Source organism: Scyliorhinus torazame, chromosome 16, assembly GCF_047496885.1.
Source record: "Scyliorhinus torazame isolate Kashiwa2021f chromosome 16, sScyTor2.1, whole genome shotgun sequence".
Taxonomy (NCBI): domain Eukaryota; kingdom Metazoa; phylum Chordata; class Chondrichthyes; order Carcharhiniformes; family Scyliorhinidae; genus Scyliorhinus; species Scyliorhinus torazame.
This window is the reverse complement of record NC_092722.1, coordinates 167,367,270-167,386,226: the sequence shown is the minus strand read 5'-3', so window position 1 is coordinate 167,386,226 and position 18,957 is coordinate 167,367,270. Positions and strand designations below refer to the sequence as shown.

Genomic DNA, 18,957 nt, shown 5'->3' with positions numbered 1-18,957 from the left:
AAAGCGCGGTTGTAGAAGGCTGTTCGAGCAACCGGAAGCCAGTGTCCAGGGGCATACCACAGGGATCAGAGCCGGTTCCCTTATTGTTTGTTATATGTATATATATATAAATGATATAGATGAGAACGTGGGGGGGAATAATAAGTACGTTTGCAGACAACATCGACATTGGTAGGGCAGTTAACTGAAGAAAAGTGTTGGGAGGGGAGATCAATTGGGAAGTATGGAGTGAGGCACTGCTTAAGGTAAATGGGACCTCGTCATGTGCAAGGTTGAGCCTGATACAGTTTAAGATGGTGCACAGGGTGCATATGACTTGGGCGAGAATGAGTGGGTTCTTTCAGGGGGTAGCAGATGAGTGTGAGAGATGTGGGCGGGGGCCAGCGAATCATGCACACATGTTTTGGGTTGTGAAAAATTGGGAAGATTCTAGGCGGGAGTGTTCGCCGTCTTAGCCAAGATAGTGGAGGAGGAGGTGGACCCGGACCCTTTGGTGGTGATATTTGGGGTTTCAGAGAAGCCGGAGCTCATGGAGAGGAGGAAGGTGGATATTGTGGCCTTCGCCTCTCTGATTGTACGGTGACTGATTTTATTGGAGTGGCGGTCGGCATCGCCACCGGGGTAGCAGCTTGGTTGGGTGACCTGTATGACTTCCTGTGGTTGGAGAAGATAAAGTATGCGTTAAGGGGCTCTGCAGAGGGGTTTGAGAAAAGGTGGGGGATGCTTGTGACCGTGTTTGTGGGGCCGTTCGTCGCAGGGGTGGGGGTGTTGAAAAAGGGGGAAAATTTGAACAGACCGTATAGTTGTTTGCTGGGAAGGATGTTTCCTAGGGTGTTTATATGTTGCAACTTGTTTTGATACATGCTGGTAATAAAATATATTAATAAAAAAGTGAAGAAGTGGGTCGTAAGTTACAGGGAAAAGCAGATGGGTTGATCAGGTGAGCAGAGCAGTGGCAGATGGTATTTAACCCTGAGAAGTGTGAGGTGATGCACTTTGGAAGAAGAAACAGGACAAGTGAGTATGTAATGAATGGCAGAATATTAGGGAGATCTGAGGAACAGGTGGATCTTGGGAGTATTTGCTCATAGATCCCTGAAGGCAGCAAAGCAGGTGAGTAGAGAGTCAAGAAGGAATATTGGTCACATCAAGGCATAGAAATTAAGAGCAAAGGGAGTATGATGGAGCTCACAGAACACTGGTTAGGCTGCAGCACTGTGTGTAGTTCTGGTCACCTTACTATAGGAAGGAGGCGATTGCACTGGAGGGGGTACAGAAGAGATTCACCAGGAAAGTGCCCGAGATGGAACATCTGAGCTGTAGGGAAGATTGGACAGGCTTGGATTGTTTTATTGAACAGAGAAGGCTGAGGGGGGATATGATTGAGGTAAAAGATTCTGAGTGGTTTGGGCATGGTAAATAGAAAGTAGCTGTTATCCTTGGTAGAGGGGTCAATCACAAGGGAACATAATTTTAGGATGGGAGCAGGTGATTCCGAGAGGATTTGAGAATCTGGAATGCTCTGCCTGGGAAGGTCGTGGAGGCTGGAAACCTCATATCCTTTAAAAAAAACACTTGGATCAGCACTTGAAACACCATCAAATTCAAGGATATGGTAAATGGGATTAGGGCGAGGTTCGGGGTAGTTATCTTCAGTGCAGATTCGATGGGCTGAAGGGCCTTTTCTGTGCTGTACGACTCTATGACTCTAAGTGAGACTGGCAATTGATGCCAAGTTGTGGATTGATTTTAGCCATGGAATTATAAATAAAAAAAAGGTTGACTGCCTAAACTCATTTTGAATCTTTAGTCAATCGAGTCAGAATTTTGTGGCCACCTTAATGCTCTACTGAAACCTGCATGTAAAAGTTTTTACAGATTGATAACTGTTGTAGCAAGATGTAGTGCACTTATTTATATGAACAGGAGGTTGAATGGGGAAAATGGCAAAATCCTCGCAGAACAATCCGGGAAATTCAGAATTTAAAAATCATAGAATTAACAGTGCAGAAGGAGGTCACTTGGCCCATCGAGTCTACACCAGCCCCTAGAAGAGCACCCTACCCAAGCCCACACCCCCACCATATCCCTGCAACCCAACCTGACGTTTGGACACCACGGGGCAATTTAGCATGACAAATTCACCTAACCTTTTTTTTTTTTTAAATTGGGTTTTTGAACAAAGTATATTTACCATTATGTACACAGAATAAAAAAAAAAAAAAAAAAAAAATATATATATATATATAGAAGAGAAGAGCACACACAAAAAAAAAAATAGCTGGTAGGGTATTATTCACTAGTTCAACAACAGCAACTCTGTACAATTAGCAATATTATTTTTAACAGATAAGTAGGCATCTGTTTGTGGGGGTGGGGGGGGGGGGTGGGGGGAAGAGAACTGGGGAGCTCCATATATATTTGGGTGCCGGAAAAACAATTACACAGGGCAATACGCGAATGGATCTGGTGCTGTCACTTGCTTCACCCGGACGGATTTCGCTGCCGTTGTCGTCTCGCGTTCACCTCCGCTTCAGCCATTCGTCCCGTCTTTCGCCCATATTTTCCTTGCTCTCTGTTCCTTTAGATGCCAAATTTGTTATCGTTTCCCGTGCCCTCCTTCCGGCTATCATTCCCTTGCCTCCCCCCCACCTCTCTGGTTCCCCTCTATTGTTCCCTGTCTCCTCCCTCTCCTCCCTCTTCCCCCCCCCCCCCGTCTCCCCCTCCCTTTCTCCTGTGGTTCGCTTTTCTTTTCTCTTAGGTTTAGCTGTTTCCCCCCCACCCTCCCGGTCTATCCCTCCCTCTCACGCCTTGGCTACTTTCGATTCTTGGCTACCTGGCTATTCTTCTGCTTGTTTGTTGGCCACAAACAGGTCCCAGAACAATTGGGTGAATGGCTCCCATGTTCTGTGGAAGCCGTCATCTGACCCTCGGATGGCAAATTTGATTTTCTCCATTTGGAGAGATTCCGAGAGGTCGGACAGCCAGTCTGCAGCTTTGGGTGGTGCTGCTGACCACCAGCCGAACAGATTCTACGGCGGGCGATCAGGGAGGCAAAGGCAAGGACGTCCGCCCTCCTCCCCAGGAATAGCTCTGGCTGGTCTGTTACCCCGAATGCCGCCACTTTCGGGCATGGCTTCAATTCACCTAACTTTCACATCTTTGGACTGTGGGACGAAACCGGAGCACCCGGAGGAAACCCATGCAGATACGGGGAGAACGTGCAAACTGCGTACAGGCAATGACCCAAGCTGGGAATCAATACCGGTCCCTGGCACTGTGAAGCAACAGTGCTAACCACTGTGCTACCGTGTCCCCCCCCCCCCCCAAACTGTGTTTGTGGTTCAATCTCCAGCATATTGTAATGGATAAGGTGGGTAGCGGCTGGCGAAGAGGCCTTTTGTTCCGATTCAGGGACAATCAACCCAAAGGAAATAATTTTTAGTGGAAAGATTGTTGAACTAACAGCAAGAATATTCCAGTGAGAATACTCCAATGACAATATCAAATGGATTTGATAATTAGGGCTGCAAGCAAAAAGAATGTGAAGAAAAGTAAAGTATAGGATAAGATTTCACCTGTGCGATGTGTGCCACCAAATTATGATCCTGATTATAAATATCTGGTTTACAAATTCCCTCCACGTAACACACAGAGAAAATAGTGTAAAACTTTAATTTATCCAAAAAAATGATTTGAATCGTAAGTAAAATATTCATTTTCACACTGCAACTAGCTCTGAATGTAAAACTGAACTTCTGGATATTATGTGATCATAAATTAGGTCTGGGGATCAAATAAGAGTCCTTTGATCTTTGTTTTAGAGCTAGTTACTATTTATCATGAGTGTAGCTGATCCCTCTACTTGTCAGTACAAGCCTGGTACAGTTTTGCCAATCCAGATGCCTTGGTTCATTGCTTTGTTGTTTCTCAGGCATCAGTGCTTTATGGAGCTCTGTGCTTTCTTAGTACTTTGTCAATATAGTTGCTGAGTTAGGTGGTGTTGAAAATTACACAGATATTATCTGCAGGCCAGATCCGGTATTTCTAAAGGTCAACACCACCTTTGAAGCCTGTGGTTGTGCTGAAGGGAGTATGGAAGATACAAAGCTTCACCTCAGCCCTTTCTAGGGTTAAGCGATATGATTGGCATAATAATTAAGAAACGATTTGACGCACTGACATTACCTTCCTAACAAAAGGATTATGTATGGTGCTGTTTAGCTACAAAAACGGAGGATACTTACTGTGTTCACAATGTGCTCCCTCCCAGCCTTTGCACTCACACCGATAACTTGCATTGTGGAGTATGCACTCCCCATCGTGCATACACGGATTTGGTTTGCATAGATTAATTGGTGCCTTGGCCACTGGTGAGACAATACAGGAGATTTATTAAAGAGAAATGGAACAGGAATATTACCGCAGGACTGCCAATTAGCCACTCCGTTTCGGAATCATAAGCATTACATTTTACTCCTCATGGTCCTTCCCGTCTTAAAAAGTGTAACTTGTTTTTGTTCCAATCGCTCAATATTCTTTGAGATTGCGGAGTTGTGTTAAAATATGGAGCTTTTAATACATGCTGACCTTTTCCAATGTCAATCAGAATGGTTGCTATACAGATGTATACGGGTAACTTTCCCGGACAGCTGCAGGAAAGGAGTGAAAAATGTTGGGCAACTAAAATCTAGGCACTTTGCTAAATACAAATCCTCAGGCGTCAGGACATATGGAACTTCACACAATGAAGTATGACCTGGTCCTGCATCGTAATTTTTAAAACCATCAATCCTTGGTTCCTGTTGTTTCATAGATGTTAAATTGCACATTTTGAAGTAGTGACCTTTCTCAATTGAGATGCGAATGGCTTTATTAGGATACGAGGTTCAGAGAAATTACAGACTCAGTTCAAAAAAATGAAACAGGAAACTGAACTGGAAGGAGACACTAATCTATCAGTGTGGGCACTGAACAGTGGACAACTTCCCTCAGACCAAATGTTAACTTTCTAATTCAGGAAGCAGAATCCATTGAAGAATCTTTTGAATACAATTCTCTAATTACATTGCCCGCTAAATTGGATAGCCCCCAAAAACAGGCTTGGGGATTGCAATGGGTGGCGAACCTGCACCTGGCGATTGCAATACCAGCCGTACACTGATATTGTGTTTTATGTTCATTATGTTCCGTTGCTGAGATGAAGACTTCAGTGGGGTAGACTACAGAAGAACATCAAAGGTAGCAGAACAAAGTGCTTGGGGCATTGTGAAGTCTGTAGGAAAGCCTGTGGTCCAATGTCAAAAGGCACAGAGGGGTCCAGCATTAACATGGCAAAAGGCTTTGTGCAGAACATGGAGCCCTTTCTTCCCAACATGTAATTAGTTGTTAACTTCTTTCATACAACTGTGAGCCCAAGCATGATGCAGCATTTCCTGCTCGATGTCACAGGTACCATTGCAGCGCAAGGAGCTGCCGCCCAAAGTTGGAGGGTCAGCAGTGGAAGCTGAACCTTCTCTAATGTAGAGTTAGTTTGCCGCAATGCAAGCTCAGACTGCTGCCATTATGGTCATGGATTACAGTGTGCACCTTATAGGGTCTCACAGTAATCTTCCTGCCACAGACCATTTGGAGCTTCCCAAGACGAGTGGGAGTGACAGTGGCTATGTGTGGAGAACAAACCTGCTAACATCTCTCAGGAAGGTGGCATTTCTCTTCCACCCAGTCCCCTTGTCAGCAGTGTTGGTTCGGACTGTTGCTACCCATGCTGAGATGATGCAGTCCACAGCTGGGCTGCTTGAGGTTGGTTGCTGTCTCCAGCGCTGAATGTCAACAGCCTTCCACCAGTCATGTTTCAGCCACTGGGATTGCATCACGACGACAGGCAAAGTAACACTGAAAATACGAAGGGAATGATTCTTCTTTCCAATATGGCATGATTTCCATTTCTAAATTTGTTTTGGAATGTTTATTCTGTGGCGGTTTTTGGTTTTTGCATTGTGGCTAAGTGGACACTGTGATGATTTGTGATTGAGGGAAGGCAAGGTGTAGAACTATTGGTGTATTGGAAATTCGGGTTGCAGTTACTTGTATTGCACTCAAATTAAGAAAGGAGCTGTCTATGTTTCCGTCTTCTCCTCATGCATGTCAATTGCTCACCGTAAAGCTGGAGGGAAGTGCTAACCCTTCATGGTGGGGAGATAGTGGAGCTTGCAGCAGATCTCCATAAATCCTGATACCCACTCTACTGAGTGTTGGTGGACTCTGCTAGAGTGGTCGAGTCAGTGGAAGATGTCAATGTATCAGCAAGTGCATACTGTGGCAATTACTTTTTAAATCTAATTGCCTTAAAGACAGATGATGATATTGGCTTAATCTTCAAAGCAGCACAGATGGACACAGTGGAAACAGTTGCTGTAGGGGAGTATGAAGAAGATTTCATCTCTCTTGAGCTGTTTGCAGAATAAACTTGCTGAAGGTAAAAGACCATATTCCACCATCATGTACTAACATCTGGAGCAGGGTTCTCCGTTGGCTGATGCCAAAATTGCAAAATGCGATTGGGCGGAGAATAGGTTCCAATGGCAAAATCGCAGCTCTCCGTCACCTCGACAGCGGTGTCAATGCGATCCGGAATGCAAGCACAGCAAACACCATTTTCATGTGATTAGCGGGCCCAACTCGGAATCCTCCAGGGCCTCACTGATGCTCCGTCTCCGAAGGGCCGCGTTCCCAATGGCGAGGTTTACTTGTACTTTTAAACACCATGAAACAGGTACCGTGGCTGCTGAGGGAGAGAGAGGCCGGACAGAAAGTGTCCAACATTGCCATCGTTTGCTGACAGTTGTACCGCTGGGGGGCTTCTGTCAAGGTCGGGGGAGTAGCAGGGGTTGGCCAAGAGGTGCGCTGTGGGGTCGGGGTGCTTGGAACCCCATTACCGCAGCCGGCAAGGCAGCCATGCAGCTGCGCATGCCGCTGAATGCCCACTGTGAACTTAGGGCCACGAGTCGTATATGTGTCCCCCTAGGCCATCCTCCCTTGGTGCCCTCTGGCCCCAGCCAACCCATCAGCTGTATGGGCGCCGGTGCTAGCCCCTTCACAGTTGCTGAATCAATCAAGGTTCAACGCCAGTTTTGCTGTCGTGAAAGTCCACACATCCTGCATTGGCGTCATAGTCGCAGAAACAGAGAATCCCGCCCATGATATTAACAAGAGTTGTTTCAGCCAATGATCACCTCTTATCACATTGTATGTGACAGCATGGCTATCATTGTACGCATGCTGCAAACGGAGTAATTAAACCTATTGACCTATTGTCAATAAATAGCCCTCATCACCAATAGTCAGCCTTCTTTTTACCATGGTGACACAAATGCAGATGGCATAGTGGACTGCTGCAGAATGATGGCATCATGACTGCTCCAGGATATTGGGCATTGATCTAAATTTATCAATGTGCAAAATTACACAGTTGGCAGATATTGAGGGAGTGAAATCCCTTTTGGTTCCAGTAGAAACCCTTCAGCACCTGGCCCCATGTAGACGTCTGCAACTTGAATCAATTTTAGAAAGAAACAAACACTCATAGAATTATAGCAAAAGCCAGAAGATACCAAACCAGCAACCCCAGTCCAATGCTGGCATCTTCACATCGTAAGTAGTTGATGATCCCTTTAGAGAGCACAGGTGGGTATCTTACCTACTGCTGCACCATGTGCAAGGTTAAAGAGAGAGCATTGACTGGAGCATGGAGCTCTAAAATAGCACCATTGACGTCATGATCTGCCTGCTCTGCATGCTCCTGCTGAGCGTTCATTGAGCAAACTAATGTTTTACCAACCTGTGCCCACGTGGGGAAAATACAGATCTGGAGCTCAAAGGGGACTTGTATTGCTAAACGAAAACGGGCACTAACAAACCAAATTTCACACTCTAATGTCTTCAAAGGTGTTCCATAAAGCTGTCTTTGCTTTCAAGTTTAAAAATGAAAGATGTGAAGGACTACAATTAACCATCGTTCCAAACTGCAGAAGATGAATAGGCTTGCTCTCACAATTAAATAATTCTATTAGAAGCACTGGTGTTCTGCAAAAATCAGCTGTATAATTCAGAATAGTCAGAGGAGTACGACGTATATTCATGTTAAAATGGGCAAGTTCTCTTTTATGATTCAAATTGTAACAACTTGTCATCCCGCTGAGTAAACCAAAAGTTAAAGTTCCAATTTCAAACACCAACTTCACTTTCTTTTTAAAAAAAAAATATTTTTATTAAGGTTTTTTAACAACACAATTTTTTCCCCTTACAAACAATAACCCCCCCCGTAACAAAATAACACAAATTCTCCCTGAGCAAGATATATACAAGGCAAGATGGTATATTTACATAGCTTTATACACTGGCTCTTGGCCGCGCGTACCGTTTCCCCCCACCCTCCATGCTATCTCCCGCTCGTCCATCCCCTCAGACAGTCTCTCATTCCCCCCCCCCCAGGGTTGCTGCTGCTGCTGATCGACCTTCTTCTAACGCTCCGCGAGATAATCTAGGAACGGTTGCCACCGCCTGTAAAACCCCTGTGCAGACCCTCTCAAAGCAAACTTAATTCTCTCCAATTTTATGAACCCCGCCATGTCATTAATCCAGGCCTCCAGGTTAGGGGGCTTCGCCTCCTTCCACAATAGCAAGACCCTTCGCCGGGCTACTAGGGATGCAAAGGGCAGAATTCCATCCTCTTTCGCCTCCTGCACTCCCGGCTCATCCACTACTCCAAATATTGCTAGCCCCCAGCTTGGCTTGACACGGACTTTCACCACCTGGGATATTACTCCCGCCACTCCTCTCCAGAACCCCTCCATGCCGGGCATGACCAAAACATATGGACATGGTTCGCCGGGCTCCCTGAACATCTTTCACATCTATCCTCTACCCCAAAGAACCTACTCAGCCTCGCCCTCATCAAATGCGCTCTGTGAACCACCTTAAATTGTATCAGACTGAGCCTGGCACACGAGGAAGAGGTATTAACCCTACCCAGGGCGTCGGCCCATAGCCCTTCCTCAATCTCCTCCCCCAGCTCCTCCTCCCATTTACCTTTCAGTTCTTCTACTAGCGCTTCCCCCTCTTCTTTCATCTCTTGGTATATTTCCGATACCTTGCCCTCCCCGACCCATACCCCCGAGATCACCCTATCTTGAACTTCTTGTGCCGGGAGCAACGGAAATTCCCTCGCCTGTCGCCTCACAAAAGCCCTCACCTGCATATATCTAAATGCATTTCCCGGGGGTAACTCAAATTTCTCCTCCAGTGCCCCTAGACTCGCAAATGTCCCGCCAATGAACAGGTCCCCCATTCTTCTTATCCCCGCCCGATGCCAACCTTGGAACCCCCGTCCATCTTCCCCGGGACAAACCGGTGGTTACCCCTGATCGGGGACCACACCGATGCTCCCATTGCACCCCTGTATCTTCTCCACTGGCCCCAGATCTTTAATGTTGCCGCCACCACCGGGCTTGTGGTGTATTTTGTCGGCGAGAGTGGCAGCGGTGCCGTTACCAACGCCCCCAGGCTCGTTCCTTTGCAGGACGCCATCTCCATCCTCTCCCATGCCGCCCCCTCTCCCTCCATAACCCACTTACGGATCATCGCCACATTTGCTGCCCAGTAGTAACTCTCTAGGTTTGGCAAAGCCAACCCTCCTCGGTCCCTGCTGCGTTCCAAGAACCCTCTCCTGACCCTCGAGGTCTTATTTGCCCACACATACCCCATAATACTCCTACCTACTCTCTTGAAAAAGCCCTTGGTGGTCACGATGGGGAGGCACTAACAGTGCTAACCACTGTGCAACGTGCCGCCCATTGTGGGAGCCCATTAAATCTTCCCACTCTCAGTGGCTGGTCTAAGGAGCTACAGAAAGTGTGCTCACTTCGCGATCTGTCAGGCCTGACCAGCCCGTGATTTGTTCTACCACTTCAAACGGTTCTGTGATAGAATTGTGTGACGATATGGAAACAACGATCAGCACATTTTGCCCGCATTACATCTTTTCACCTCATTGGCCATTCCATTGCCGTTTACATGGACAGTTCAGTTAAATTGTCTCACCTGGCATGCTACAGCAAAAGCACACTTGGTTGGTTTGTCCTCCATAAAATCATACTCAATTTTTAAAATATTATTCCTATAGTACCGAATTAAGTAGGCAGATTGTGATTTATCTTGGACCAGCCGATGAGAAAATGTTACATTAGGACCCACCTTCTGTGGAAATTTGATCCCTTTCCAAGTTTGAATATATTTTAAACATTAATTACAGGAGATCTCCAGTGACTTTCCCCCCTTTGAATTTTGGAGTCAGTGGCAACAAACACAATATTGACATCAGGGATGGCCTTGGATTTGTTTTAGGAATGTGAGCCCCTCAGGGAGCCTATTTACATGCAAAGGGAAGGGGTCCATGTTCTTAAAGATGCTCTGAAGTTTGTCAGGCAGTCTGGGAACTGTCCAGATGCCTAAGCTGTGGTTGGTCTCAGCAGTACCCCACTCTCCTTCACAATGGGGCTCTCAGTGGAGGCTGTGGAGTTTACTCCCCCGGGTTGCTTTCTAAGTGCACCTCCATGCGTGACCGAAGGCAGCCATTGTTGCCCTCAAGTTTTCAACTGCTGGAGGCCTTCGAAATGGAAAAATTGGTAGTTGGAAATAACCCCCAACTTTCCCATTCCTAGCCAAAGAAATAAGGGGTTGCTATTAAGCAGCATATTTCCTGACTGCCCAATGCCGCGAAACGCTTTACAACCAATTAAGTTGTTTCTGAAGTGTTGTCTCAGGGGTTGCCACGAAGCGCTGGGCCAGGAAGCCCATTGATGCCGGCATGAAAAACTCTGGTGTCAACACTTAGCGCCGTATTTGCTGAACCCAAAGACTATTTGCCAGGTGTGGCCTCCTTAACCCGAACATGGTAATTATTTGCTGGATTTAGCTCACAGATCTACTTAATATTGGATGTTGTTTGGGAAAAGGGGAGCCTCAGAGAGTTCAGGCAACAAAGGTATTTGGAACCGAGGGATAGTTTCATGTGAAAGAATGTCTGTATAGTCATCAGTATACGCAAGTGTCATAGTGTATTATAGTCCTTCTTGTCGTTTTAAGTTAATAAATATTTTTGATTAATTGTTTACACAATGACTGGACTGTTCTTCACTGGGTTGTACACCATTCCTCAGGGGATACCAAAAATCACACACACCACTATGAACTGGTGTTCCAAGTTACCTTTCAGGATTTGGGGATACCCTCGCATTTAACACCAATGTGATTCGTAATGATCATCATGACATGAAATGGAAATGGACATGCACACGTCCTGTGTTCATGAACGTCGCTGCGGTGCCTATTTTCCTGCCAGCGCTGAGCGTTGACTTCTATGTTAGGAGGAGGTAAAACTGGGAGCAAATACTCCTGCAAAGGCAACCTCGTCCAATATCATTGATAAAACTTATGTGGGTGGAAGGCGGGGGGGGGTGGAAGATTCCTCAGTGTATGTTCCCAGCAATCCCCAGAGAGGAGCTGGATACTGAGCCAAGGGTGATATTGGAGAATCAGTACGGATTCTGGAACGTTTCCCCCTCCCCTCCTTCTGCTCCCTGCCTGTGTCTCACAGCAAAAATCAGCCTGTTGGGGCTGGGGCTCGGAATTAGTGGTGGTGTCCCCAGGATGGAGACGGGGTAGAAGTTGATCTGTGTGGAACTTTTGTTGGGGGGATGGGGGGGGGGGGGGGGCGGAAGAGAAATAAATGTTGGGGAAAGAGATTCTGATTTCAATGAAATTTTAGGGGAAGACCCCATTCTACTGGACTGCAGATTTGCATCAATTCCCTGGGGACAGACAGCACCCCGGGGCATCTTCAACGTATAGCACTGGTAGGAGGTGTTTCTTCCCCTCCTAATTGAATTGTATTTTTGGGAGAGCAAAATGTCGATCATCGTGGGATTTTAATCCAGGCTGGAATTGAAAGCACTTGTTCTTCAATGTTAGGACAAGATGAACCTCGGAGAACTTCATTGAAATCCAGCTGGATTTCGTTGTGCCTAGCGACTGGCTTTCCGTGATGCCTCTTCCACCCGCATCGCCCGGAATATGACCAGCCAGAGTCGGTGGCCTTGGTTATCACTCATGATGCAAATCACCAAACACATGACACGGTTAATCAAAGTATCTCCCGATGAGCTTTTAATCTGGGGCTGGTTTAGCACACTGGGCTAAATCGCTGCCTTTTAAAGCAGACCAAGGCAGGCCAGCAGCACGGTTCAATTCCCGCACAAATTCCCCGAACAGGCGCCGGAATGTGGCGACTAGGGGCTTTTCACAGTAACTTCATTTGAAGCCTACTTGTGACAATAAGCGATTTTTCATTCATTTTTTTCCATTTTCACCTAAATTCTGATAAGAACCCCTTCAATAATAAATAAAGTTGGTCTATTAAAATAAATGATTGCATACTCTTTTGACGTGGGATCTCCAGATTGGAGAAGTGTGAAATAAAGCGAAGAGACAATAAACAGCCCGAAAAGGGCAACTTAGTGAGGTGGGTTTCACAATCATTTTTCAAACGGTAGTATTTAAAAAAAAAAAAACCCACCCTGGGAATTTGTGAACCAAATTTGATATTCCAGCCTAAAGTTAAATCAGAAATGATTTTAGGCAAGCTCTCAGGATAATTTCCAGTTTCAAGAAGCATCAAGAAGCGGGTCTTGTTTAATTTTTCTGTACTTTGAAATCATTAGTTTCATCGTTACTTAAATGATGAAATGATGAAAGGTATCAGCTCTGTGTGAGAAAGCAATTGAATTGGCTGGCACACTCCAAAGCCTTACTCAATAATAGGTTTTAGTAGAACGTTAGTTTAACTTCACAAGTTTCCACTTATATTGGATTGTGACCGACATAATTACATTGCTACTTTTGTTTACCCTAGTTGTGTTTACAGTATTTCACTCTCTTACATGCAACGTGTCTTGTTATTATTGTGACTGGTTTATATTTACTTAACTGAAACCCAATATATTAAAGAATATTTTTTTTAAACCAAGAGGTTCAAAGCTGGTATTGATATTGGGCAATGGTGCCTGTAAATTATGATGAAATGGGAGAGTTCTAAAGGCCCCCTTTTCAGTGCGCTTCTTTAGATTCTGTCAAAGTGAATAAGTTAGTTAGTTCCTCCAGTCATGCAACCAGAGAGATCAGAGGATTCCACCCATCGAGCCTGCACAGCGAGGTCACAAATGATGAGGCAAGGGAATAGGTAGGAGTTCCAATCTGGGGCAACACAAAGCTCTTAGAGGTTGGGGAACTAGAGAGTGTTACAGAGATTTAATGGGATGGCATTCTATACATTACTGTTTCAGTGTAGATAAGGGAAGCCCCTTGGGACTCATTACTGGTTAGTGAATCTCCAATGTAGCGGAGCACGATGAGTTGACTTGCTGTGTGATTTGTGTCTGCGCCATTTTCCAACGATAGTTCATCTATGTCTATTTCCCATCCCCAGATTTGTCTCTTTGTTCAACGGTATGTTCCTTTGTTGCAATGTCCATATGCTCGAGGTCAGGAGGGATGTACTCTACCAGGCTGGTGGGAGGATGTCCAACAGGGACACGAATCCGACATGGCCGCAGGTTGCCTTGCAGTCGGTTCGCGAGGGGTCGGCTACCAGTGCTGCAAGTGGACCCAGCAAAGGCACAGAAGGAGTGAGCATCCTTCATTTCACATGTACGTATAAACCTTCTCCTTGCATGTGGATGTGCTCTGCACTCTAGAGTGAGCTGGTCCACAACCTCCGCACAATTCACACCAATGATAACTTGCCGCACAGAAGTGAGCGGCCTTACAAGATAAGGGATTGAGGAATATTTGGAAAGGCAACGCCCCAGCCAATGTCACATGCAACCCCTCTCAAGTGAACTCTTCTCAGAGCAGGAGAAGCTCTGGTAAAACCGAGCAGAGCGGGTTGACCACACCAGAGAGCCCTGATGGAGTTTGAGGAAAGGGCTCAGAGTTCGTGGGCACTGATTGGGACAGAGCCATGGGCAATGGAGAGCTTGGCCTGGACCGTCCAGCAAGTAAGGATCTCTCGAATGAATGGAAATTTGAGGGTCAAAAGTGCCTCCATCTTGAAGGCAGTTGATGCTGTCACTTACTCTCCTTTATCACTTGCATTTCCTCCAGGAAGAGACCAAGATCAGAAGGGGCGGAACAGGACCCCCAATTCCAGCTCCAGCCCCAGCCACAGCCCTGAAAGGAGCCAGGTGGGAGGGGAAGAGGAGAACTCCACACCATACAAGACATCGCAGCGTTCACTTGCACCCTCCACCAGATCAGGTACACGCACACCTCTGTGGGTTTCAGTGCTAGTTCAGGTGGGGTCGCACAATCTGGTGGTCACGGCACAGGCACGTGTCCACAGCAGGAGGGGCGAGTTTAGCTGAGCTCCCTAGCTCTCAGAGCACAACAGGGGAAGAGGCAGCTGTGAGGTCCAAGTTTGATGACGAGCCTCCAGAAGTGGCCTTTCAACTCATGGTGGTGCACCAGCAGGAGGCAGGGCAACATCAGGAAGAACTGTTGGATGCCGTTAACAAAGTGGCATGTGGGTTGAAGGTTTTTGTCTGCTTGATCTATGAAGTTGCCCACACAGGTTCTGACGTTGCCATGGAGAGGGTGGTGGATGCCGTGGAGACAATTGCAAGATGCCCAGTGGCAACACAAGAGGGGCCTCCCAATGTCACTCTAGGGCCCCTTCCTCTCAATAAGTCAGGCCGAGGCCCTCAGACACCTGAAGGGAGGAGGAGCAACAACTGGACATTCCTGAGTCATCAACTCTAGACACTCGAGAGGTTGCCTCTCCATCCGAATCCCTTCTGCCACCTCCTGCGTACCCGTTCAGTTGTCCATCCACACTGACCAGCGTCTCTCACTCCCATGCAGCACCTGGGTCTGGCCAACACGTGGGCCGAGATTACTTTTAGTGCTGGTGAAATGAAGAGCAGCAAATTCTGCAGCAACTCTTCCCCCCCCCCCCCCCCCCAACCACTGCCGGGTCATTCCCACTCCCCCCCGGTTTCTTCCGCATCCACCCTCACTCTGTCCTATCCCTCCACTCCTGCATCCTCCTAGACTCGGTCCTCTCCCGCTGCACCTTAACCATTCACTACTCCTTCCCAACTCCTGCAGCGTTCCGGACTCTCTCCTGTGATGTCCCTCATGAGGACCATGGCGGATCACAGGTTTTCTGTTGTAGAATAGGCTCACTTCATTCTCAAAGCAAACTTTTCTCTGGTCTGTTCGGAGTCTGACCTTAAATAATCATCATTAACAGTCAAAAAGTACATCCCAAATGCTTTGAAAAAGATGCATGCAATTACCTTCACACAATCTGTGAACAACGCTATCTTCAAAATATTTCAAATCTTCATAGGATGGCACCATTATCGTGTAGTTGGCAGAACCTGAGATCCTCAACAGTGAGTCCTTCTGTGCATCACCAATTCCTACAGCAAAGACTGTGATGCCATTATTCCTCAAGGTCTGGGCAGGAACGGCTGCATCATCAGTGCTCGCCCCATCTGTAAGCACTACAGCCACTTTGTTCACTCCAGGTCGTGCTCCTTGTCGGATACTCAAGACATCATCATAAACGTGAAGGAGAACACTGCCTGTGGAGGCAGTGCCACCTAAGTAAGGGGCCAGGCTAGTTGCGTTCTGGAGATTAATACCTGAATCAGAAGCATCGAGGCCAAAAATTGTCCGAGATCTGCTGCTGTAAATTACAAGGCCAACTTGGGTAACATCGCGATTAATCTCAAACTGCGTAATGGCACTTTTCACAAAATCTTTCACCTTATCAAAATTGACCATTCCAACTCCAGCAGATGCATCCAAAGCAAAGACCAGATCCAGAGGCTGGGACAAGCATCCTGCACAGAGACAGAAAGAAACGCAGAATTAGAAAATCCCACAAAAGAAATGGTTTCCATGGACCTGCCCAAAAAAAGAAACAAGATTAAGCGAAAAGCATTGACGAGAATTGGCCAACTTGTTTCCGCTTGTATACATTTGGACGATAACAACTCACATTTATACAACATTTTTAATGTAGCAAGTGTCCCGTTGCATTTTCCAATTAAGCAGAAGGAAAAGTACACCAAGCTGTGAAACATTCAGGTTGGTAGGAATATGTCATGTAATCACATCATGGTGGATGACAGAAGCAAAATGTGGGAAGGAGGATGACATAATCAATCATGTAAAATGCTGAACACGCCGAGGAGGATTTGGGATAAATATTACAGCCAAACAGGATGTTGTTTGTGGCCTTGGTTAAGGCCATATTGATGCGATTAGATCAGACGATAAACTGGAGGATTCAGACAGCAAGTAACAGGAGAGATGGGAGGTGATATGTACAAGGGCCTTGGAGAGAAAAAAAATGTTGGTGATGAATTGGCATTTGACTATAGTAGTAGGCCCAAGAGTGAGTTTTTTGAGAAGGGGGTTTTGAAGATTAACTTTTGAACACAGCCCACTTGTTAAAAGAGATTGGTTCTTTCCTCGGGTCTTCTGTAACTCTATAGCTTTACTGTTCTGTATCGAGTTTGCAACAAAAATCGTGATGTGCATTCCTGGCATGTTCCAATAATGTGGGTGCTACAAAGCATTCTGTTTTTTGTCTGACAGAAAGCATATTTTGTCTCATAAAGAGAAGGTGCTGAGATACAAATCAAAAAGTAGTGCACTATGCAGAGTATTAGGGGGGGCCTAAAAATTTAATGAGAGCTGCAATATTAAAAGTCTGCAGTTTTTACCATCAACAAGGTGGTACTATTTAACATGAAATAGAAAATAGTTAACGTGGTGTTAATTAAAAGTTTTAATTGGTATTTATTTCCTCTCCTGTTAGGTTTGCTTCATTCACTGGTTGCTAGGATAGACAGAAGATATACTCCTTGGGTTCTGCAAGTCAAATTATAAATATACACACTGGGTCTCCCTCCTACCGTGCAGACAGACACTTTACCACCATATCGTATTTCCACCTAATAACTTCGATGAGCTGGTTAAGTTATCACAAGTTGGAGTGATTTTTCATACACTTAGTTCATGGTGCAATATATGTGTGCACCCATGTTCTATCTTACTGCTCTGCTATCAGACAATGAAAAAATGAAGGACAAATTTAGGAAGTGTACATGCCTTGATTATCAATGCTGCAGATTTTATTTCTGAGTTCAGGAATCTTATTCAAGAGGTTCTGGGGATTTGAATATGTGACCGTTCGTTGTGGATTTCCTGTAATTCCATCCAGTTCAGACTGAAGACTCTGACTGCCAAGCGCAAGAAGGAAGATCTCTCGCTGTTTGGCATACTTGGCTGATTCAACAACGGAATCTTCTGCTTTTGAGTCCGTCAGCAGAACTAAGACATGGGGATGATCTTTCTGAGCATGTGCAGATGTCGAGCGAGTTTTAAATCCGAACTGGGTAAGGTAACGCAGAGCTTTGCCAGTCTTTGTGCTGCCTCCTTTAAAGCGCACTGAATCGATCTTCTTAACAACGTCCAACACATCCCTGTGTTGTCCCATCGGTAGCTCCACCTGCACACCGTCACTGAATTGTGCCACTCCAACATTGACTTGACTATCTTCAGTCAGCACAACCTGGAGAAATCTTTTCATAAATGCTTTGTAACGAAGAAATCCTTCAAGGGTCATCTTGGAGGAGCCATCAATTAGCAGCAAAAGATCCACATTGCAGTCAAGGCCTTGTTGTGGAGCTGTTAAATAAACAAAAAATGCAAATATATTTATTGGAAACACCATGTGTGATAAAGCTTTAATTGATTCGAAAAGACCTTTGATATTTGCTGCACATTCAGAAAGGTAACTTTCCATTCTAGTGTAGGTATGAACAATATCATACACCGATGCAGGGTGTCGCGATAGACTGGGAAATAAGACCCACTGGATTGCTCTACAGAGAATTGGCATAGACTTGATTGACCAAATGGCCTTCTTCTGTGCCATAATGACTCTGTGAACTGTCCATCAACAAATCACCATCATTATCAGCAGTACTCTGGAATAACCAAAATAGAATATTGTATTACTTACCGTTCCTATGATATAATAGCACAATTGTCGGAATAGTTCATATGTGTCCAATTTACTTATACAGATTCTGTTAAGGTTAATCTTTAGTTCGGTCCTTTTAAAACTGGATTTTCTGACATTTCCCCAGCCTTTATAACAGTTAGATTAGGATTATGAAAGAGTTCATTCAGACTCCCACATTCAATTTGTGGTGGTTAGTGTCACATTTAACGGTCCTATAGTCCTTACACGCTGTCTCACTTTGTAAAATTTAGTCCATGAAATAGTGCAGAATTTGAGAACAGAAATGTATATTTTTACAGTGGATCAGAAAATAAAAGAATTGTAGCCGAATAGGCAAGACATGAGAGGCGTGTGTTTTTAAAAATTCCTTCTCGCAAAGAGTTAATGTGGTGATTGTTTGCTATTTAGCACTCCTGTGCCTATGTTCAAATAATGGTATCAGACAACACATTGATAAGCATTCAGCTGCCAGACATACAGGCAGAGTACAGTTAGATACCAATAGATAAGCAGACAAGACATGCAGGCACTGGCCAACAGATGCGCTTGGTAAGTCAATATTCTTATTTCCGTAAAAACACATATGACAAAGAACAAAGAAAGGTATAGCACAGGAACAGGCCCTTCGGCCCTCCAAGCCTGTGCCGACCATACTGCCTGTCTGAACTAAAATCTTCTACACTTCAGGGGTCTGTATCCCTCTATTCATGTATTTGTCAAGATGCCCCTTAAATGTCACTATCGCCCCTGCTTCCACTACCTCCTCCGGCAGCGAGTTCCAGGCACCCACTATCCTC

General features: G+C 45.6%; 1 protein-coding gene across 2 annotated transcripts in view; it reads right to left on the bottom strand.

Moving 5' to 3' along the window:
• Window positions 1–18,957, bottom strand: part of vwa2 (von Willebrand factor A domain containing 2) — a 100,638-nt gene that overhangs the window by 10,746 nt on the left and 70,935 nt on the right. For both annotated transcript variants that reach the window (XM_072479446.1, XM_072479447.1), the window contains 3 exons: window positions 17,242–17,820; window positions 15,414–15,965; window positions 4,248–4,370 (listed from right to left, as the gene is read on the bottom strand). In XM_072479446.1, the coding sequence (XP_072335547.1) occupies window positions 4,248–4,370; window positions 15,414–15,965; window positions 17,242–17,820 (1,254 nt within the window). The remainder of the gene's footprint in view (window positions 1–4,247; window positions 4,371–15,413; window positions 15,966–17,241; window positions 17,821–18,957) is intronic.